Here is a 22,321-nt window from a genome sequence, read left to right as displayed (position 1 = left end):
ACATCCATGTCAGCTCCATCAGTCTGACAGCAAGCCCACTTACTACAGGTACATCCATGTCAGCTCCATCAGTCTGACAGCAGGCCCACTTACTACAGGTACATCCATGTCAGCTCCATCAGTCTGACAGCAGGCCCACTTACTACAGGTACATCCATGTCAGATCCATCAGTCTGACAGCAGGCCCAGGTCTTACTCAGATTGGCTACGGAGAGCGTGATCACACAGTCGTCCCGAAGAGCTGATGCTCTCATGCACGCTTCAGTGTTGCTTGCCTCGAATCGAGCATAGAAGTTATTTAGCTTGTCTGGTAGGCTCGTGTCACATTCCATCACAGATGTTGCTCTTCAACCTTTTCTCCATCAGAACTGACACCCATATTGTTCACATTCCATCACAGCTGTTGCTTCACCAACTTGTTCTCCATTTCATTTGCACTACTTCCCGCCATTTCCGACTCTCCAACGTCACCTTTAGCCTACCTCATTGGGTTTAGCCTGTAGAATAAGCTACGCAGATTCTGCCACCAGTGTATCAGACTATCGCCGCCACTGGGCTTCTTCTCTCCACCATATTTAGCAGTGAGTGGAAACGCCAACCGGATGCTTTAGATTTATACATCTGGTGAAACATCAGGCTCCTTGTTCTATCTGTGGCGCAGGGGTGTAATTATTACCCCGATTCTGTTGCAAAGTGTTTTTTTTACAACAGAAACCATTTACTTCAAAGGAAAACGCAAACAAGAGTTTTCTATTGGACAAATTCAGGTTAATCCCGACACGTTTCATTCCTTTTCCTCTTTTTAATTCTGTTTGGTTCTTAAACCCCAGGGGTGTATTCATTAGTTGGGTTTCCGTTGCAAAATGTTTAGTCTGTTACAAAATGTGTTGCAATGGAAACTGTTACTTTAAACGAAAACAAGACTTTCTATTGGACAAATTCATGTAGGTCCTTCCTTGTCAGATCCTGTTTCCTTCAATTTGGTTCCTAGATAGTAAACGTCAACAATAAACGGTTTCGCAACAGACTAATAAACATTTTGCAACGGAATCTGACTAATGAATACACCCCAGAAGTGTTTGGCAAATTCAGGTTCGTCCCTCCCCATTTCATCCATGTTTGCTTCTGTTTAAGAAATGCTTTGAAACAAAATTGGCGGAATGAATACACCCCAGCTGTCACTGCAAAGTCAGCAGTGCGAGAAGCCTCACAATGTTATAATTGATAAGTTCTCTAAATTAAATTGTCATCTATAGGCCTAATGTTAACAACATCACATGTCCAATAACATAAAATACATGCCACGATAATGATTGTGTTGGATTAGGGATTTCATAATTCAAATTATTGTTAAATTAAAACAACAAACATGTCAAATTACTTATATATTTAAAAGCTTTTAAAACACCCAGATTAGCCTTATTCTAGATTGTTTTATAATAATATCTGACCCTAATCTTGTACCATTTGCATGGATTGCATTTTACAATTGTAAATGGTTTGAATGCGTAGCAAATAAATCTGAAATAACAGCTGTTATTAGGACCCTAGTGACGGTCCTCCACTTTGTATGCTATGGACTCCTATGAGAATAGCGTTTATCTAGTCCGTGTTGAAACATTCAGGCGCGGTTGAAGGATACCTAAAACTGTACTTTTGCCTTCCGCATTGGCAATTCCTTTGGTGCCGACTTTTCTCCACGTCAGTTTTGCATTGTAGACAGATAATATTCTAGCGTTGTTATAAAACACTCATGTAACATCGACGATAACTTTGTAGTTATCTAAGAAACAGCCACCAGTCGCATCGACAATGTCATTAACGTTACTGGAGACGGATGACAGCTATGACTTTGTTTTTAAAATAGTTTTAGTGGGAGATGTAGGTGTTGGCAAAACTTGTGTGGTTCAACGGTTCAAGTCTGGCAATTTCATGGAAAGACAAGGAAATACCATCGGAGTGGACTTTACCATGAAGACAATGGATATTCAAGGGAAGAGAGTGAAGGTTAGTAGCTATAGCTAAAGTAACCTGATGTGAATTGATCAATTCCCATAGCCTAGCCTATGTGACTGTTAACCAAAGTCAACAATAGACAGTGGCGCGTATTCATGGATGCCAAGGGAAGCCAGGCTTCCCCTCAAAATTGATCCCCCACTAAAATAAATACATCATATTTTGTCTGTGTTTCATCATTTTCCTTCAATTCGCAAGAGGCTGAATGGACACACTCACCCGAGAAAGCGAAACAGCTCTGTGTGTAGTGATGCTGTATGACATTATTGACACCCATAGCATTGAATCCAAAGGAAGCCAGCGAGCATTTGCAATAGGGTCCAGCTCTGTCGCCATCTATCAGAGCAGTCATCCCTCAGGGTCTCTATGCTGCCACTACTCACTGTATATACAGCAGTATGTGGACACCCCTTCAAATGAGTGGATTCTGCTTTTTCAGCCACACCTGTTGCTGACAGGTGTATAAAATCGAGCACACAGCCATGCAATCAACATAGACAAACATTGGCAGTAGAATGGCCCGTACTGAAGAGCTCAGTGACTTTCAACGTGGCACCGCCATAGGATGCCACCTTTCCAACAAGTCAGTTTGTCAAATTTCTGTGCTGTTATTGTGAAGTGGAAACATCTAGGAGCAACAATGGCTCAGCCAGCAAAGTGGTAGGCCACACAAACTCAGAACAAGACCGCTGAAATGTGTAAAAAATGGTCTGTCCTCGGTTGCAACACTCAGTACCGAGGTCTAAACTGCCTCTGGAAGCAACATCAGCACAAGAACTGTTTGTCGGGAGCTTCATGAAATGGGTTTCCATGGCTGAGCAGCCAAGCGTCGGCTGGGGTGGTGTAAAGCTCGCTGACATTGGACTCAGGAGCAATTGCACAACTGTATCTCTACTTGCACATCATCTTCTGCACATCTATTCCAGTGTTAATGCTAAATTGTAATTATTTCGCCACTATGGCCTATTTATTGCCTTACCTCCCTAACCTTGCTTCATTTGCACACACTGTATATAGATTTTTCTATTGTGTTATTGACTTGGCGTCTGTTTATTCCATGTGTAACTCTGTGTTTGTGTCGCATTGCTTTGCTTTATTCTTGGCAAGGTCTCTTGTGAATGAGAACTTGTTCTCAACTGGCCTACCTGGTTAAATAAAGGTGAAATAAAACATATTTCAAAAAAATTGAAATGTGTTCTCAGGAGTGATGAATCATGCTTTACCATCTGGCAGTCCAACGGACGAGTCTGGATTTGGAGGATGCCAGGAGAACGCTACCTGCCTCAATGCATAGCGCTGACTGTCAAGTTTGGCGGAGGAGGAATAATGGTCTGCGGCTGTTTTTCATGGTTCAGGCCCCTTAGTTCCAAAAAGGGAAAGCTTAACGCTACAGCACACAATGTCATTCTAGGCTATTCTGTGCTTCCAGCTTTGTGCTAATGTAACGGATGTGAAACGGCTAGCTTAGTTAGCGGTGTGCGCTCAATAGCGTTTCAATCGGTGACGTCACTTGCTCTGAGACCTTGAAGTAGTGGTTCCCCTTGCTCTGCAAGGGCCGCGGCTTTTGTGGAGCGATGAGTAACGACGCTTCGTGGGTGACTGTTGTTGATGTGTGCAGAAGGTCCCTGGTTCGCGCCCGGGTATGGGCGAGGGGACGGTTTAAAATTATACTGTTACACTAACCGTTTGGGGAAGGCCCCATGCACAAAGCGAGGTCCATACAGAAATGGTTTGTCGAGATCGATGTGGAAGAACTTGACTAGCCTACACGGAGACGTGACCTCAACCCCATTTGAACAGCTTTGGGATGAATTGGAACGCCAACTGTGAACCAGGCCTAATCACCCAACATCAGTGCCCGACCTCACCAATGCTCTTGTGGCTGAATGGAAGCAAATCCCCGCAGCAATGTTCCAACATCTAGTGGAAAGCCTTCCCAGAAGAGTGGAGGCTGTTATAGCAGCAATGTTCCAACATCTAGTGGAAAGCCTTCCCAGAAGAGTGGAGGCTGTTATAGCAGCAATGTTCCAACATCTAGTGGAAAGCCTTCCCAGAAGAGTGGAGGCTGTTATAGCAGCAATGTTCCAACAGCTAGTGGAAAGCCTTCCCAGAAGAGTGGAGGCTGTTATAGCAGCAATGTTCCAACATCTAGTGGAAAGCCTTCCCAGAAGAGTGGAGGCTGTTCTAGCAGCAATGTTCCAACATCTAGTGGAAAGCCTTCCCAGAAGAGTGGAGGCTGTTATAGCAGCAAAGGGGGGACCAACTCCATATTAATGCTCATACTTTTAGACTTTTACTCGAGTAGTATTTTACTGGGTGACTTTCACTTTTACTTGAGTAACTTTCTGTTAAGGTATCTATACTTTTACTCAAGTATGACAATTGGGTACTTTTTCCACCACTGCATTTTAGCCAGGTAGGCTAGGACAAAAACTAAAAGCTTCTACTGTATGACAGTCAACATGAGAGGATGGCATCGGCGTTTCTCAATAAGTAGGGTGAGTCAACATGTTTTTTCTACTTGCACGAACACACACACACACACAAATTAGAACCATGGAGAGCCTCGTCATATTTAGCTTACTTTGATTGAACTATATTGTTTTTGTTATCTTTTAGTTGTCACTGTATTAGACTAAGCATAGGTGATTTGATGTTGAAATGGTGCTGGAATAGTGGAAGCAGCTGCTGGGTTCTTTGTGACTTGCGGTAGCCTGACTCTCCTGGGTTCTTTGTGACTTGCGGTAGCCTGACTCTCCTGGGTTCGAAATTAGTAGCTGTTTAGTGGTCTCAAATGTCTGAAACATTAACTTGATTGACCTTGCTGTAGGTCATGTAACTGTTTGTTACATGCAATATGCTTTGTGGACTTCACTAGACAGATGTTGCTCTCTGGTTTGGTGATGAAACAAAGGTGTGGTTGAATTTATTCTGCCACTGTGTCTTGTCTCATCCTTAGGCCAATATATCACAGTGTCAAGGCATATGAACTAACAGGTTATAGAGCAAGCAACGCAATTATCACAACACATAGGTTGTAATATGTATTTGTTTTCCCCTGGCTTGCAGTGCGTGGGGAAAATCACTGGGGAAGCCCACTTCCAATGATAATATGTGTAGTTAACTACCTCTGAGATTACCCTGGGTTAGGGCTAACTCTGTGAGATTACCCTGGGTTAGGGCTAACTCTGTGAGATTACCCTGGGTTAGGGCTAACTCTGTGAGATTACCCTGGGTTAGGGCTAACTCTGTGAGATTACCCTGGGTTAGGGCTAACTCTGTGAGATAACCCTGGGTTAGGGCTAACTCTGTGAGATTACCCTGGGTTAGGGCTAACTCTGTGAGATTACCCTGGGTTAGGGCTAACTCTGTGAGATTACCCTGGGTTAGGGCTAACTCTGTGAGATTACCCTGGGTTAGGGCTAACTCTGTGAGATTACCCTGGGTTAGGGCTAACTCTGTGAGATTACCCTGGGTTAGGGCTAACTCTGTGAGATTACCCTGGGTTAGGGCTAACTCTGTGAGATTACCCTGGGTTAGGGCTAACTCTGTGAGATTACCCTGGGTTAGGGCTAACTCTGTGAGATTACCCTGGGTTAGGGCTAACTCTGTGAGATAACCCTGGGTTGAATATGTTGTTGTCCAGCTGCAGATCTGGGACACGGCGGGCCAGGAACGTTTCAGGACGATCACCCAGAGTTATTACCGCAGCACCAACGGAGCCGTCATTGCCTATGACATCACTAAGAGAGGAACCTTCATGGCTGTGCCCAAGTGGATGGAGGACGTCAAGAAATACGGAGGGTCAAACATTGTACCCCTGCTCATCGGTTAGTTGTTAGTTACTAGGGTCAGACTTTATCTGGATAGTCCGTCTATAGATGCATAGCTGAATGATTGATTTCCAGTTAGGTAACAGTTAGAGGTTACAATAAGGGTTACAGTTAGGGTTAGCATAAGGGTTAGGGTTAGCATAAGGGTTAGGGTTAGCATAAGGGTTAAGGTTAGCATAAGGGTTAAGGTTAGCATAAGGGTTAAGGTTAGCATAAGGGTTAGGGTTAGAATAAGGGTTAGGGTTAGAATAAGGGTTTGCTTAAGGGTTAGGGTTAGCATAAGGGTTAGGGTTAGCATAAGGGTTAGGGTTAGCATAAGGGTTAGGGTTAGCATAAGGGTTAGGGTTAGCATAAGGGTTAGGGTTAGAGTTAGGGTTAGCATAAGGGTTAGCATAAGGGTTAGGGTAAGGATTAGGGTTAGGGTAAGGGTTCAAGTTAGGGTAAGGGTTCAAGTTGGGGTATGGTTAGGGTAAGGGTTAAAGTTAGGGTTAGGGTTAGTAGATAGTTGAAATGTTACTGATGGTCTGTAGAGCATCAACAGATGGACTATCCTAATAAAGGGTTACAAGTTAGTTTATTACTTACCTTACATCAGTAACATGCTTGATAATGTTTATCCCTGGTCTTCATAAATCATCCTATTTTAAATCACTGTTTTAAAAACAGATGAAGCAACATCTCAAGGCACAACGCCTCTCCTCTATTTGACCAAGATAGTTTGTGTGTATGTATTGATATGTAGGCTACGTGTGCCTTTTTTACATGTGTAGTTCTGTCCTTGAGCTGTTCTTGTCTATTAATGTTCTATATTATGTTTTGTGTGGATACCAGGAAGAGTAGCTGCTGATTTTGCAACCGCTAATGGGGATCCTAATAAAGTCCCAAATACCCTATGTATTGACTGGCCCCTATGGACTGACTGACTGGCTGGCTGACTGGCCCCTATGGACTGACTGACTGGCTGGCTGACTGCCCCATATGGACTGACTGGCTGACTGGCCCCTATGCATGGACTGACTGGCTGACCGGTCCCTGTGTACTGACTGAATGGCCCCTATGGACTGGCTGGCTGACTGGCCCCTATGGACTGGCTGGCTGACTGGCCCCGATGGACTGGCAGGCTGACTGGCCCCTATGGACTGGCTGGCTGACTTTCCACTATGGACTGGCTGACTGACTTTCCACTATGGACTGGCTGACTGGCCACTATGGACTGACTGGCCCCTATGGACTGACTGGCTGACTGTCCCCTATGGACTGGCTGGCTGACTGGCCCCTATGGACTGGCTGGCTGACTGCCCCATATGGACTGACTGGCCCCTATGCATGGACTGACTGGCTGATTGGTCCCTGTGTACTGACTGACTGGCCCCTATGGACTGGCTGGCTGACTGGCTGGCTGACTGGCCCCTGTGGGCTGGCTGGCTGACTGGCCCCTATGGACTGGCTGGCTGACTGGCCAATATGGACTGACTGGCCCATATGTATTGACTGGCTGGCTGACTGGCCCCTATGGACTGACTGGCCCCTATGGACTGACTGGCCCCTATGGACTGACTGACTGGCTGGCTGACTGCCCCATATGGACTGACTGTCTGACTGGCCCCTATGCATGGACTGACTGGCCCCTATGGACTGGCTGACTGGCCCCTATGGACTGGCTGACTGGCCCCTATGGACTGGCTGACTGGCCCCTATGGACTGGCCGACTGGCCCCTATGGACTGACTGACTGGCCCCTATGGACTGACTGGCTGGCCCCTATGAATTGACTGGCTGACTGGCCCCTATGGACTGGCTGACTGGCCCCTATGGACTGGCTGACTGGCCCCTATGGACTGACTGGCCCCTATGGACTGACTGGCCCCTATGGACTGACTGGCTGACTGGCCCCTATGGACTGGCTGGCTGACTGGCCCCTATGGACTGGCTGGCTGACTGGCCCCTATGGACTGGCTGGCTGACTGGCCCCTATGGACTGGCTGACTGACTGGCCACTATGGACTGGCTGACTGACTGGCCACTGTGGACTGACTGGCCACTGTGAACTGACTGGACCCTATGGACTGACTGGCTGGCTGACTGGCCCCTATGGACTGACTGGCTGGCCGACTGGGCCCTATGGACTGACTGGCTGGCCCCTATGAATTGACTGGCTGACTGGCCCCTATTGACTGGCTGACTGACTGGCCCCTATGGACTGACTGACTGGCCCCATGGACTGACTGGCTGACATACCCCTATGCATGGACTAACTGGTCCCTATTCATGGACTGACTGGTCTCTATGGACTGACTGACTGACTGGCCCCTATGTACTGACTGGCTGACTGGTCCCTATGTATAGACTGACTGGCTGACTGGCCCCTATGGACTGGCTGACTGGTCCCTATGGACTGGCTGAATGGTCTGTTTGTATGGACTGACTGGCTGACTGGTCCCTATGTGCTGGCGGACGGGTCCCTATGGACTGACTGACTGGCTGACTGGTCCCTATGGACTGGCTGACTGGTCCCTATGTATGTACTGGCTGACTGGTCCCTATGTATGTACTGGCTGATTGGTCCCTATGGACTGACTGACTGGCTGGCTGACTGGCTCCTATGGACTGACTGACTGGCCCCTATGAATTGACTGGCTGACTGGCCCCTATGGACTGGCTGACTGGCCCCTATGGACTGGCTGACTGGTCCCTGTGGACTGGCTGAATGGTCTGTATGTATGGACTGACTGGCTGAGTCGTCCCTATGTACTGGCGGACTGGTCCCTATGTACTGACTGACTGTTCCCTATGTACTGACTGACTGGTCCCTATGTACTGGCCGACTGGGCCCTATGAACTGACTGGCTGGCCCCTATGGACTGACTGGCTGGCCCCTATGAATTGACTGGCTGACTGGCCCCTATGGACTGACTGACTGGCCCCTATGGACTGACTGACTGGCCCCTATGGACTGACTGACTGGCCCCTATGGACTGACTGACTGGTCCCTATGGACTGGCTGACTGGTCCCTATGGACTGGCTGAATGGTCTGTTTGTATGGACTGACTGGCTGACTGGTCCCTATGTGCTGGCGGACGGGTCCCTATGGACTGACTGACTGGCTGACTGGTCCCTATGGACTGGCTGACTGGTCCCTATGTATGTACTGACTGACTGGTCCCTATGGACTGGCTGACTGGCCCCTATGGACTGGCTGACTGGTCCCTATGGACTGACTGACTGGCTGACTGGTCCCTATGGACTGGCTGACTGGTCCCTATGTATGTACTGGCTGACTGGTCCCTATGGACTGACTGACTGGCTGGCTGACTGGCTCCTATGGACTGACTGACTGGCCCCTATGAATTGACTGGCTGACTGGCCCCTATGGACTGGCTGAATGGTCCCTATGTATGTACTGGCTGACTGGTCCCTATGGACTGACTGACTGGCTGGCTGACTGGCTCCTATGGACTGACTGACTGGCCCCTATGAATTGACTGGCTGACTGGCCCCTATGGACTGGCTGAATGGTCTGTATGTATGGACTGACTGGCTGAGTGGTCCCTATGTACTGACTGACTGGTCCCTATGTACTGACTGACTGGCCCCTATGGACTGACTGACTGGCCCCTATGGACTGACTGACTGGTCCCTATGGACTGGCTGACTGGTCCCTGTGGACTGGCTGAATGTATGGACTGACTGGCTGACTGGTCCCTATGTGCTGGCGGACTGGTCCCTATGTATATACTGGCCCCTATGGACTAACTGAAATAGTGGCCCCTGTGGACTGACAAGTTGACTGAGTGAATGGCCTCTAAGGGCTGACTGGCTGTCTGACTGACTGGCCCTTTTGGACTAACTGACATAGTGACCCATATGGACTGACTGACTGACTGGCTGGCTGACTGGCCCCTATGAATTGACTGGCTGACTGGCCCCTATGGACTGGCTGGCTGACTGGCCCCTATGGACTGACTGGCTGACTGGCCCCTATGGACTGACTGGCTGACTGGCCCCTATGGACTGACTGGCTGACTGGCCCCTATGCATGTACTGACTGGCTGATTGGCCCCTATGCATGTACTGACTGGTCCCTATGTATTGACTGACTGGTCCCTATGGACTGACTGGCCCCTATGGACTGACTGGCTGACTGTCCCCTATGGACTGACTGGCTGACTGGTCCCTATGTACTGGCTGATTGGCCCCTATGCATGGCCTGACTGACTCACTGGCTGACTGGCCACTATGTATGTATGTATGGACTGACTGACTGGCTGACTGGTCCCTATGTATAGACTGACTGGCTCCTATGGACTGGCTGACTAGGCCCTATTGGCTGACTGGCCCCTATGGACTGGCTGACTGGTCCCTATTTATGTATGGACTGACTTGCTGACTGGTCACTATGGACTGGCGGACTGGTCCCTATGGATTGGCTGACTGGTCCCTATGGACTGGCTGACTCGTCCCTATGTATGGACTGATTGACTGGCTGGCTTACTGGCCCCTATGGACTGACTGACTGGCCCCTATGCATGGGCTGACTGGTCCCTATGTACTGGCTGACTGGCCTCTATGCATGGACTGACTGTCTCACTGGCTGACTGGCCCCTATGTATGGACTGACTGACTGACTGACTGGCCCCTATGGACTCACTGGCTGACTGGCCCCTATGGACTGACTGACTGACTGATCCCTATGGACTGACTGACTGGCTGACTGGCCCCTATGGACTGACTGGCCCCTATGCATATACTGACTGGCTGACTGGCCCCTATGGACTGGCTGACTGGCCCCTATGCATGGGCTGACTGGTCCCTATGTACTGGCTAACTGGCCTCTATGCATGTACTGACTGTCTCACTGGCTGACTGGCCCCTATGTATGGACTGACTGACTGGCCCCTATGGACTCACTGGCTGACTGGCCCCTATGGACTGACTGACTGGTCCCTATGGACTGACTGACTGGCTGACTGGTCCCTGTGGACTGGCTGACTGTTCCCTGTGTATGTACTGGCTGACTGGTCCCTATGTATGGACTGACTGACTGGCTGACTGACTGGCCCCTATGTACGGACTGGCCCCTATGGACTAACTGACATAGTGGCCCCTATGGACTGACAAGTTGACTGAGTGAATGGCCTCTATGGGCTGACTGGCTGTCTGACTGACTGGCCCTTTTGGACTAACTGACATAGTGGCCCATATGGACTGACTGGCTGGCTGACTGGCCCCTATGGACTGATTTGATTCTGCAACAGCTAATGGGGATCCTAATAAAATAGAAGAAATACCAAATACCCCATTGTGTCCCCACCTCAACTCTCACCTCTCTCTCTCCTCCTGTCCTCTCATCTTTACCTCTCCTCCTCCTTTTCCTCAACTCTCCTCCTCACCTCTTCACGTCTCCTCATCTTCCCTCAACTCTCCTCTCCCCTCACCTGTCCCCTTCACCTCTCCCCTCACCTGTCCCCTTCACCTCTCCCCTCACCTGTTCCCTTCACCTCTCCTTTCCCCTCACCTGTCCCCTTCACCTCTCCCCTCACCTGTCCCCTTCACCTCTCCTCTTCCCTCACCTGTCCCCTTCACCTCTCCTCATCTTCCCTCTCCTGTCCCCTTCACCTCTCCTCACTTCTCCCCTATCCATACCTGTCCTCTCATCTCCCACCTCTCCTCTCCCATTTGTCCTCACCTCATCCTTCCTCTCCTCTCTTCCTCACCTCTTCACCCCCTCCTCCTCTTTACCTCACCCCTCTCTTCCTCACCCCTGCTCCTCTTCCTCATCTCTCCTTCTAACCTCTCTTCCACCTCCCCTCTTTACCTATCCTCTCCCCTACTGTCCCACCTGTCCTCTTCCCCCTCACCTCTTCTCCCCTCTCCTCCTCCCTTCTTCCCCCCTCACCTGTCCTCTCCCCTCTTCCACCATCACCTCACCTGTTCTCCCCTCTTTCATCCTACCTGTCCTCTCCCCACTCACCTCATATCACCTGTCCTCTCCCTTCTCCCCCCCTCACCTGTCCTCCCTCTTCTCGGTCCTCCTATCTTCTCTCTCTCTCCTCTCTATCCTCAGGGAATAAGTCTGACCTGGTGGATCAGCGTGAGGTGTCGTTAGAAGATGCCCAGACCATGGCCCACCAGCTGGAGTTCCTGACGGCCATTGAGACATCGGCTAAAGACGCCTCCAACGTGGATGAGGCCTTTAACAAGATGGCCGCCGAGCTCATCCTGCGCCACGGGGGACCCATGTTCAATGACAATGTGACGGAAAGCTTCAAACTCAACAGCAAAGACATGGGCGGAGAAGGCTGGGGCTGTGGCTGCTGATAGGAGGTGGAGAGGGGACTGTGCATGTTGATAATTCAAAGGTTTTGCACCAGCTGGGACTGTGGATAGTGACCAACAGGTGGTTTGTTGACATGTGTTGTGAAAAACATATATTTGTTTTATTCTGTTTCAGGGACCAGTTGAGAAACTTTCTGATGTAGCAATACCTGTTTTTTATTGGGGGAGGGGGGCATGACCTGCACAGAAATATTTCGCAGAGAGAAAAGTGGATGTTATTGGACGTAAATAGAATCTCTGATCCAGAGAGTTGATCTGAACCACTATTGGAGTCAAACCCTGACTTTTACTTCCCAGAGCATGTAGCTGTGCTGTCCCTCCCTGCCCTTAAACGGAGACAGACAAGCCTGACAGGAAATGTTAAATCTATCACTTCATATGGTGTGGTGGCCTGACATCACAGATGTTATTGAACCTTGTTCTGTAGACAGTATTACAGTGTAGAATATATATAAACCTGCCTAGCAAGTCATGACAGGATTGATGATGATGTGTTTATGGGGAGGACAGAGTACATACACGTACCATAGACTTTGATATTTTTGCACAGTGATTATTGTTAGAAATTGACCTGCCATGTTTGAAGTTGTGCGATATGTCAAGGAAAGGTGCATGGTGTGCCTAGTGTTGCACATCAGAGTGTAATCTTGATTCTGAATGCTTGTTGAATCATGACTGGCACAATCAGTCTCCTCCTGTGAAGACTACAGGAGCAGACAGTGCATTTTGGAAAGTATTCAGACCCCTTGACTTTGTCCACATTTTGTTAGATTACAGCTTTATTCTAAAATGGATTAAATAAAAATGTCTCATCAATGTACACACAATACCCCATAATGACAAAGCAAAAACTGTTTTTTAGATATTTTTGCAAATTTATTACAAATAAAAACATACCTTACATAAGTACTCAGACCCTTTGCTATGAGACTCAAAATTCAGCTCCGGTGCATCCTGTTTCCATCCTTGAGATGTTTCTACAACTTGATTGGAAAGGCACACACCTGTCTATATAAGGTCCCACAGTTGACAGTGCATGTCAGCAAAAATCAATCTGTGAGGTCAAAGGAATTGTCCGTAGAGCTCCGAGACAGGATTGTGTCAAGGCACAGATCTTGGGAAGGGTACCAAAACATTTCTTCAGCATTGAAGGTCCCCAAGAACACAGTGGCCTTCATCATTCTCAAATTTAAGAAGTTTGGAACCACCAAGAATCTTCTTAGAGCTGGCCGCCCAGCTAAACTGAGCATTCGGGTGAAGGGCCTTGGTCAGGGAGGTGACCAAGAACCCGATGGTCTCTCTGACAGAGCTCCAGAGGACCTCTGTGGGGGATGGGAGGTCTCTGCAGTACTCCACCCATCAGGCCTTTATGGTAGTGGCCAAACATGCCACTCCTCAGTAAAAGGCATGACAGCCCACAAGGAGTTTGCCAAAAATAACCTAAAGGACTCTCAGACCATGAGAAACAAGATTTTCTGGTCTGATGAAACCAAGATTGAACTCTGGCCTGAATGCCAAGCGTCACGTCTGGAGTAAACCTGGCACCATCCCTACGGTGAAGCATGGTGGTGGCAGCAGCATGCTGTGGGGATGTTTTTCAGCAGAAGGGACTGGGAGACTAGTCAGGATCAAGGGAAAGATGAACTAAGCAAAGTACAGGGAGATCCTTAATGAAAATCTGCCCCAGAGTGTTTAAGACCTCAGGCTGGGGTGAAGGTTCACCATCCAACAGGACAACGAGCCTAAGCACACAGCCAAGACAACTCAGGAGTGGCTTTGGGACAAGTCACTGAATGTCCTTGAGTTGCCCAGCCAGAGCCCGGACTTGAATCCGTTCGAACATCTCTGGAGACATGACAATATCTGTGCAGCGACGCTCCCCATCCAACCTGACAGAGCTTGAGAGGATCTGCAGAGAGGAATGGCAGAATTTCCCCAAATACAGGTGTGCCAAGCTTGTAGTGTCATACCCAATCAGACTCCAGGCTGTAATCGCTGCCAAAGGTGTTTCTACAATTGAATAAATGATCTGAATACTTATGTAAATGTTATCGTTCAGTTTTTTGCTTTGCAATTATGGGGCATTGTATGAAGATTGATGAGGGCGGGAAGCAATCCTAGGATAAGGCTGTAACGTAACAAAATGCGGAAAAAGTCAAGGGGTCTGAATACTTTCCGGCTACACTGTATGTGTTGTACTATGTACTGCGGGAAGGGAGTATTAGGCTGTTTTATATCTGTCTCGGGCTTGTAGGTGGAATGCAAGGGTTGTGAATCAACTTTCTGTATAGTACCATTTACTATGTACCTTTTATGGATCTGTACATTCTGAAGGAGATTGATGGATTTTGATCACACATGTCAAATAGCTTTTTGAAATGTGCTAGTTAAAGTATACATCCAGTTTTATAATACAAAATCAGTTTCAGGAAATATGTCACATTTTAATAACTTGGTTGAAATGGTAGTCATGGCTCTATTTAATACTGTTTCCCAGCCTGTTCTGGACCTGGGGACTGTGAAGAGACCTCTGGTTGCATGTCTTGTGTTGTACCAATGGGTGTCCGGACTGTGTGTGAACTGCTTGAACAGACGGTTTAATAACCTCACACAAAGACCAATAGTGATGCAGTCAATTTCTCCTAAACTTTGAGCCAGGAGAGACTGACATAGATGTTACTGACACTTTCCCTCTGTGTACATCTAAGTGCGATACGTGCTGCTTTGTTCTGGACCAACTGCAATTTACCTTTGTCTTTTGACGCACATGACCACACAATACGGACTGTGGTTCCAAAAAAAGACCAATTAGGAATTTGGTCGGGGGTCGACTACTGGTATTATATGAATACAAATAAGACGTGGAAAATGCTAAATGAGCTTTAAAAAGGCAACCTTTTCCCTTTGCTTCATGGCATAATGTATAGAATTGCATAAATTAGCTTTAAAAGGGCAACCTTTTCCCTTTGCTTTGTGACATAATGTATAGAATTGCATAAATTAGCTTTAAAAAGGCAACCTTTTCCCTTTGCTTTGTGGCATAATGTATAGAATTGCATAAATTAGCTTTAAAAAGGCAACCTTTTCCCTTTGCTTTGTGGCATAATGTGTAGAATTGCATAAATTGGCTTTAAAAAGGCAACCTTTTCCCTTTGCTTCATGGCATAATGTATAGAATTGCATAAATTAGCTTTAAAAGGGCAACCTTTTCCCTTTGCTTTGTGACATAATGTATAGAATTGCATAAATTAGCTTTAAAAAGGCAACCTTTTCCCTTTGCTTTGTGGCATAATGTATAGAATTGCATAAATTAGCTTTAAAAAGGCAACCTTTTCCCTTTGCTTTGTGGCATAATGTGTAGAATTGCATAAATTGGCTTTAAAAAGGCAACCTTTTCCCTTTGCTTTGTGGCATAATGTGTAGAATTGCATAAATTGGCTTTAAAAAGGCAACCTTTTCCCTTTGCTTCATGGCATAATGTATAGAATTGCATAAATTAGCTTTAAAAAGGCAACCTTTTCCCTTTGCTTCATGGCATAATGTATAGAATTGCATAAATTAGCTTTAAAAAGGCAACCTTTTCCCTTTGCTTTGTGACATAATGTGTAGAATTGCAGGAAATGAACTTTAAGAACTGCTAATTCTTTCTGCCAACAATAGTTTTTTTTAACAGTTTGGGGTTGCATGGGTTGTGAGGTGGGGGTTTGCTACATCGATAAATGACTATCAATCCAGACCTTTGCCACCTAGGACATTTGTGTGACAGGACCTGCTCGAATAGTATTTGAGAACCCCTGTTCTAGATGAACAGAGTGCCTTTCTCTGTTATTGAGTTGTGGAGAGAGATATGACAGAAGTGAGAATAGACAATGGAATCATAATGTGTAACTATTCAGTTATTCCACATCTTTATAAGAGTGAGGTGTTGTCAGTGAATGTTTGTTTTTCATCTTTGTATTCTGAACCTGATCTGTTCATGTCATTTTCTTAGGTAAACCTTTTCTTTGGTTTGAGGGTTGCAGAACTATTGGTGGGCTTTTGAGGGGCTGAGGGAAACCAGTAGTTCAGGTTATTTGTCTTTTATCAACAATAGCAAATTAGATAAATATTGTTCATCTTAACTTGTCAATAAAATAAATATCATAGCCTATACATGCAGTTACTATACAGTGGTCACCTTCTCTAGCCCCGTTTATACCTGCTGCTACCGTATCCTTCATCCGGATCTTTTCCTGATCTTGCCTGTTTACACTTATAACATCTGATCAAAATCTGTTCACAATGCGTATTTTATTCATCTAAAAATGTGGGCACAATCAGAATGTGGACAAGATAAGGACAAAAGGACGCAAATTAGAACCAGGTATAAACGTGGCTGATGTGCCATAATCACAGTATCTGTCTTCAATAAAGTTACAATGTCTGTAATCCGTTTAAATACCTTGACATTTAATATAACTTAACATTTTATACATGGAAAAGATTACTTAATGGCAATTCACACAATGACATAAAGTAATATACAGTGCCTTGCGAAAGTATTCGGCCCCCTTGAACTTTGCGACCTTTTGCCACATTTCAGGCTTTAAACATAAAGATGTAAAACTGTATTTTTTTGTGAAGAATCAACAACAAGTGGGACACAATCATGAAGTGGAACGACATTTATTGGATATTTCAAACTTTTTTAACAAATCAAAAACTGAAAAATTGGGCATGCAAAATTATTCAGCCCCTTTACTTTCAGTGCAGCAAACTCTCCAGAAGTTCAGTGAGGATCTTTGAATGATCCAATATTGACCTAAATGACTAATGATGATAAATACAATCCACCTGTGTGTAATCAAGTCTCCGTATAAATGCACCTGCACTGTGATAGTCTCAGAGGTCCGTTAAAAGCGCAGAGCGCATCATGAAGAACAAGGAACACACCAGGCAGGTCCGAGATACTGTTTTGAAGAAGTTTAAAGCCGGATTTGGATACAAAAATATTTCCCAAGCTTTAAACATCCCAAGGAGCACTGTGTAAGCGATAATATTGAAATGGAAGGAGAATCAGACCACTGCAAATCTACCAAGACCTGGCCGTCCCTCTAAACTTTCAGCTCATACAAGGAGAAGACTGATCAGAGATGCAACCAAGAGGCCCATGATCACTCTGGATGAACTGCAGAGATCTACAGCTGAGGTGGGAGACTCTGTCCATAGGACAACAATCTGTCGTATATTGCACAAATCTGGCCTTCATGGAAGTGGCAAGAAGAAAGCCATTTCTTAAAGATATCCATAAAAAGTGTTGTTTAAAGTTTGCCACAAGCCACCTGGGAGACACACCAAATATGTGGAAGAAGGTGCTCTGGTCAGATGAAACCAAAATTGAACTTTTTGGCAACAATGCAAAACGTATGTTTGGCGTAAAAGCAACACAGCTCATCACAATGAACACACCATCCCCACTGTCAAACATGATGGTGGCAGCATCATGGTTTGGGCCTGCTTTTCTTCAGCAGGGACAGGGAAGATGGTTAAAATTGATGGGAAGATGGATGGAGCCAAATACAGGACCATTCTGGAAGAAAACCTGATGGAGTCTGCAAAAGACCTGAGACTGGGACGGAGATTTGTCTTCCAACAATACAATGATCCAAAACATAAAGCAAAATCTACAATGGAATGGTTCAAAAATAAACATATCCAGGTGTTAGAATGGCCAAGTCAAAGTCCAGACCTGAATCCAATCGAGAATCTGTGGAAAGAACTGAAAACTGCTGTTCACAAATGCTCTCCATCCAACCTCACTGAGCTCGAGCTGTTTTGCAAGGAGGAGTGGGAAAAATTTTCAGTCTCTCGATGTGCAAAACTGATAGAGACATACCCCAAGCGACTTACAGCTGTAATCGCAGCAAAAGGTGGCGCTACAAAGTATTAACTTAAGGGGGCTGAATAATTTGGCACGCCCAATTTTTCAGTTTTTGATTTGTTAAAAAAGTTTGAAATATCCAATAAATGGCGTTTCACCACATGATTGTGTCCCACTTGTTGTTGATTCTTCACAAAAAAATCCAGTTTTATATCTTTGTGTTTGAAGCCTGAAATGTGGCAAAAGGTCGCAAAGTTCAAGGGGGCCAAATACTTTCGCAAGGCACTGTAAATGCATACATTGCAGATCCTATGACATGCACAAATATGTGAACATATGTACTTAGTGTAAGTATAAAATATCTTTCAGCTTATTTACAAATTAAGGCACTATAAAAGAAAACCATACCCAATGATTGGATGTTTTACTGCATACAGTACAGGACTGTTCTAGAAGACTAATGCACTATTTTACTCTTATGCTTTCATTTCTGATGGCATGACCTGACATACGTGCATATGAAACCATTATCTGACCAGGGACAGGACCTATCTGGTCATGGTACAACAGCTAGTACAGGCAGCCACGCTGTACTGTTCACGATCGGTCAGATATACAGGACAAAGACTTACTACTCTCTAATAGTGCATTGTTGCTTTTGTTTTCAGTACAGTCGATGCAGTTATTTACAATTAAGGGAAAGGGGGATACCTAGTCAGTTGTACAACTGAATGCCTTCAACTGATCATGCTATCACATATCTGGTATCTACCTGCCCTCAACGCAAAGTCTGCCTGCTTTTCTATCGTTTTGAAAAGTAACCTGATGAAATACTGTTTCTACAGTCTCAGACTCTACTGTTTCTACAGTCTCAGACTACTGTTTCTACAGTCTCAGACTCTACTGTTTCTACAGTCTCAGACTCTACTGTTTCTACAGTCTCAGACACTACTGTTTCTACAGTCTCAGACTACTGTTTCTACAGTCTCAGACTACTGTTTCTACAGTCTCAGACTACTGTTTCTACAGTCTCAGACTCTACTGTTTCTACAGTCTCAGACTCTACTGTTTCTACAGTCTCAGACCACTGTTTCTACAGTCTCAGACTACTGTTTCTACAGTCTCAGACTACTGTTTCTACAGTCTCAGACTACTGTTTCTACAGTCTCAGACTCTACTGTTTCTACAGTCTCAGACTACTGTTTCTACAGTCTCAGACTCTACTGTTTCTACAGTCTCAGACTACTGTTTCTACAGTCTCAGACTCTACTGTTTCTACAGTCTCAGACTCTACTGTTTCTACAGTCTCAGACTCTACTGTTTCTACAGTCTCAAACTACTGTTTCTACAGTCTCAGACTACTGTTTCTACAGTCTCAGACTACTGTTTCTACAGTCTCAGACTCTACTGTTTCTACAGTCTCAGACTACTGTTTCTACAGTCTCAGACTCTACTGTTTCTACAGTCTCAGACTCTACTGTTTCTACAGTCTCAGACTACTGTTTCTACAGTCTCAGACTCTACTGTTTCTACAGTCTCAGACTACTGTTTCTACAGTCTCAGACTCTACTGTTTCTACAGTCTCAGACTACTGTTTCTACAGTCTCAGACTCTACTGTTTCTACAGTCTCAGACTACTGTTTCTACACTCAGACTACTGTTTGTACAGTCTCAGACTCTACTGTTTCTACAGTCTCAGACTACTGTTTCTACACTCAGACTACTGTTTGTACAGTCTCAGACTCTACTGTTTCTACAGTCTTAGACTACTGTTTATTCTGTTTCTACAGTCTGACTCTACTATTTCTACAGTCTTAGACTACTGTTTCTACAGTCTCAGACTACTGTTTATTCTGTTTCTACAGTCTTAGACTACTATTTATTCTGTTTCTACAGTCTGACTACTGTTTATTCTGTTTCTACAGTCTCAGATTCTACTGTTTCTACAGTCTCAGACTACTGTTTCTACACTCAGACTACTGTTTCTACAGTCTCAGACTACTGTTTCTACAGTCTCAGACTCTACTGTTTCTACAGTCTCAGACTACTGTTTCTACAGTCTCAGACTCTACTGTTTCTACAGTCTCAGACTCTACTGTTTCTACAGTCTCAGACTCTACTGTTTCTACAGTCTCAGACTACTGTTTCTACAGTCTTAGACTACTGTTTATTCTGTTTCTACAGTCTGACTCTACTGTTTCTACAGTCTCAGACTCTACTGTTTCTACAGTCTGACTCTACTGTTTCTACAGTCTCAGACTCTACTGTTTCTACACTCAGACTACTGTTTCTACAGTCTCAGACTCTACTGTTTCTACAGTCTCAGACTACTGTTTCTACAGTCTCAGACTCTACTGTTTCTACAGTCTCAGACTACTGTTTATACAGTCTCAGACTACTGTTTCTACAGTCTCAGACTCTACTGTTTCTACAGTCTCAGACTCTACTGTTTCTACAGTCTCAGACTCTACTGTTTCTACAGTCTCAGACTACTGTTTCTACAGTCTCAGACTACTGTTTCTACAGTCTGACTCTACTGTTTCTACAGTCTCAGACTCTACTGTTTCTACACTCAGACTACTGTTTCTACAGTCTCAGACTCTACTGTTTCTACAGTCTCAGACTACTGTTTCTACAGTCTCAGACTCTACTGTTTCTACAGTCTCAGACTACTGTTTCTACAGTCTCAGACTCTACTGTTTCTACAGTCTCAGACTCTACTGTTTCTACAGTCTCAGACTCTACTGTTTCTACAGTCTCAGACTACTGTTTCTACACTCAGACTACTGTTTCTACAGTCTCAGACTCTACTGTTTCTACAGTCTCAGACTACTGTTTCTACAGTCTCAGACTCTACTGTTTCTACAGTCTCAGACTACTGTTTCTACAGTCTCAGACTACTGTTTCTACAGTCTCAGACTCTACTGTTTCTACAGTCTCAGACTCTACTGTTTCTACAGTCTCAGACTCTACTGTTTCTACAGTCTCAGACTACTGTTTCTACAGTCTCAGACTACTGTTTCTACAGTCTCAGACTACTGTTTCTACAGTCTCAGACTACTGTTTCTACAGTCTCAGACTACTGTTTCTACAGTCTGACTCTACTGTTTCTACAGTCTCAGACTCTACTGTTTCTACACTCAGACTACTGTTTCTACAGTCTCAGACTCTACTGTTTCTACACTCAGACTACTGTTTCTACAGTCTCAGACTCTACTGTTTCTACAGTCTCAGACTACTGTTTCTACAGTCTCAGACTCTACTGTTTCTACAGTCTCAGACTACTGTTTCTACAGTCTCAGACTACTGTTTCTACAGTCTCAGACTCTGTTTCTACTGTTTCTACAGTCTCAGACTCTACTGTTTCTACAGTCTCAGACTCTACTGTTTCTACAGTCTCAGACTACTGTTTCTACAGTCTCAGACTCTACTGTTTCTACAGTCTCAGACTCTACTGTTTCTACAGTCTCAGACTACTGTTTCTACAGTCTCAGACTCTACTGTTTCTACAGTCTCAGACTCTACTGTTTCTACAGTCTCAGACTACTGTTTCTACAGTCTCAGACTCTACTGTTTCTACAGTCTCAGACTCTACTGTTTCTACAGTCTAAGACTCTACTGTTTCTACAGTCTCAGACTCTACTGTTTCTACAGTCTCAGACTACTGTTTCTACAGTCTCAGACTCTGCTATTTCTACAGTCTCAGACTACTGTTTCTACAGTCTCAGACTACTGTTTCTACAGTCTCAGACTCTACTGTTTCTACAGTCTCAGACTCTACTGTTTCTACAGTCTCAGACTACTGTTTCTACAGTCTCAGACTCTACTGTTTCTACAGTCTCAGACTCTACTGTTTCTACAGTCTCAGACTCTACTGTTTCTACAGTCTCAGACTCTACTGTTTCTACAGTCTCAGACTCTACTGTTTCTACAGTCTCAGACTACTGTTTCTACAGTCTCAGACTCTACTGTTTCTACAGTCTCAGACTCTACTGTTTCTACAGTCTCAGACTACTGTTTCTACAGTCTCAGACTACTGTTTCTACAGTCTCAGACTCTACTGTTTCTACAGTCTCAGACTCTACTGTTTCTACAGTCTCAGACTCTACTGTTTCTACAGTCTCAGACTACTGTTTCTACAGTCTCAGACTCTACTGTTTCTACAGTCTCAGACTACTGTTTCTACAGTCTCAGACTCTACTGTTTCTACAGTCTCAGACTCTACTGTTTCTACAGTCTCAGACTACTGTTTCTACAGTCTCAGACTCTACTGTTT

General features: G+C 45.3%; 1 protein-coding gene across 1 annotated transcript; it reads left to right on the top strand.

The window, feature by feature from the left end:
- The first annotated feature begins 1,660 nt into the window (after positions 1-1,660).
- On the top strand, positions 1,661-16,335 carry rab43 (RAB43, member RAS oncogene family). The gene is made up of 3 exons (XM_064967363.1): positions 1,661-2,007; positions 5,663-5,846; positions 11,914-16,335. Exons 1-3 carry the CDS (start codon positions 1,813-1,815, stop codon positions 12,165-12,167), a joined length of 633 nt encoding a protein of 210 aa, XP_064823435.1. The 5' UTR covers positions 1,661-1,812; the 3' UTR covers positions 12,168-16,335.
- The last annotated feature ends 5,986 nt before the right edge of the window (positions 16,336-22,321 follow it).

The sequence above is a fragment of the Oncorhynchus masou genome, chromosome 6 (genome assembly GCF_036934945.1).
Source record: "Oncorhynchus masou masou isolate Uvic2021 chromosome 6, UVic_Omas_1.1, whole genome shotgun sequence".
Classification (NCBI taxonomy): domain Eukaryota; kingdom Metazoa; phylum Chordata; class Actinopteri; order Salmoniformes; family Salmonidae; genus Oncorhynchus; species Oncorhynchus masou.
This window is presented reverse-complemented; position numbering and strand designations above follow the sequence as displayed.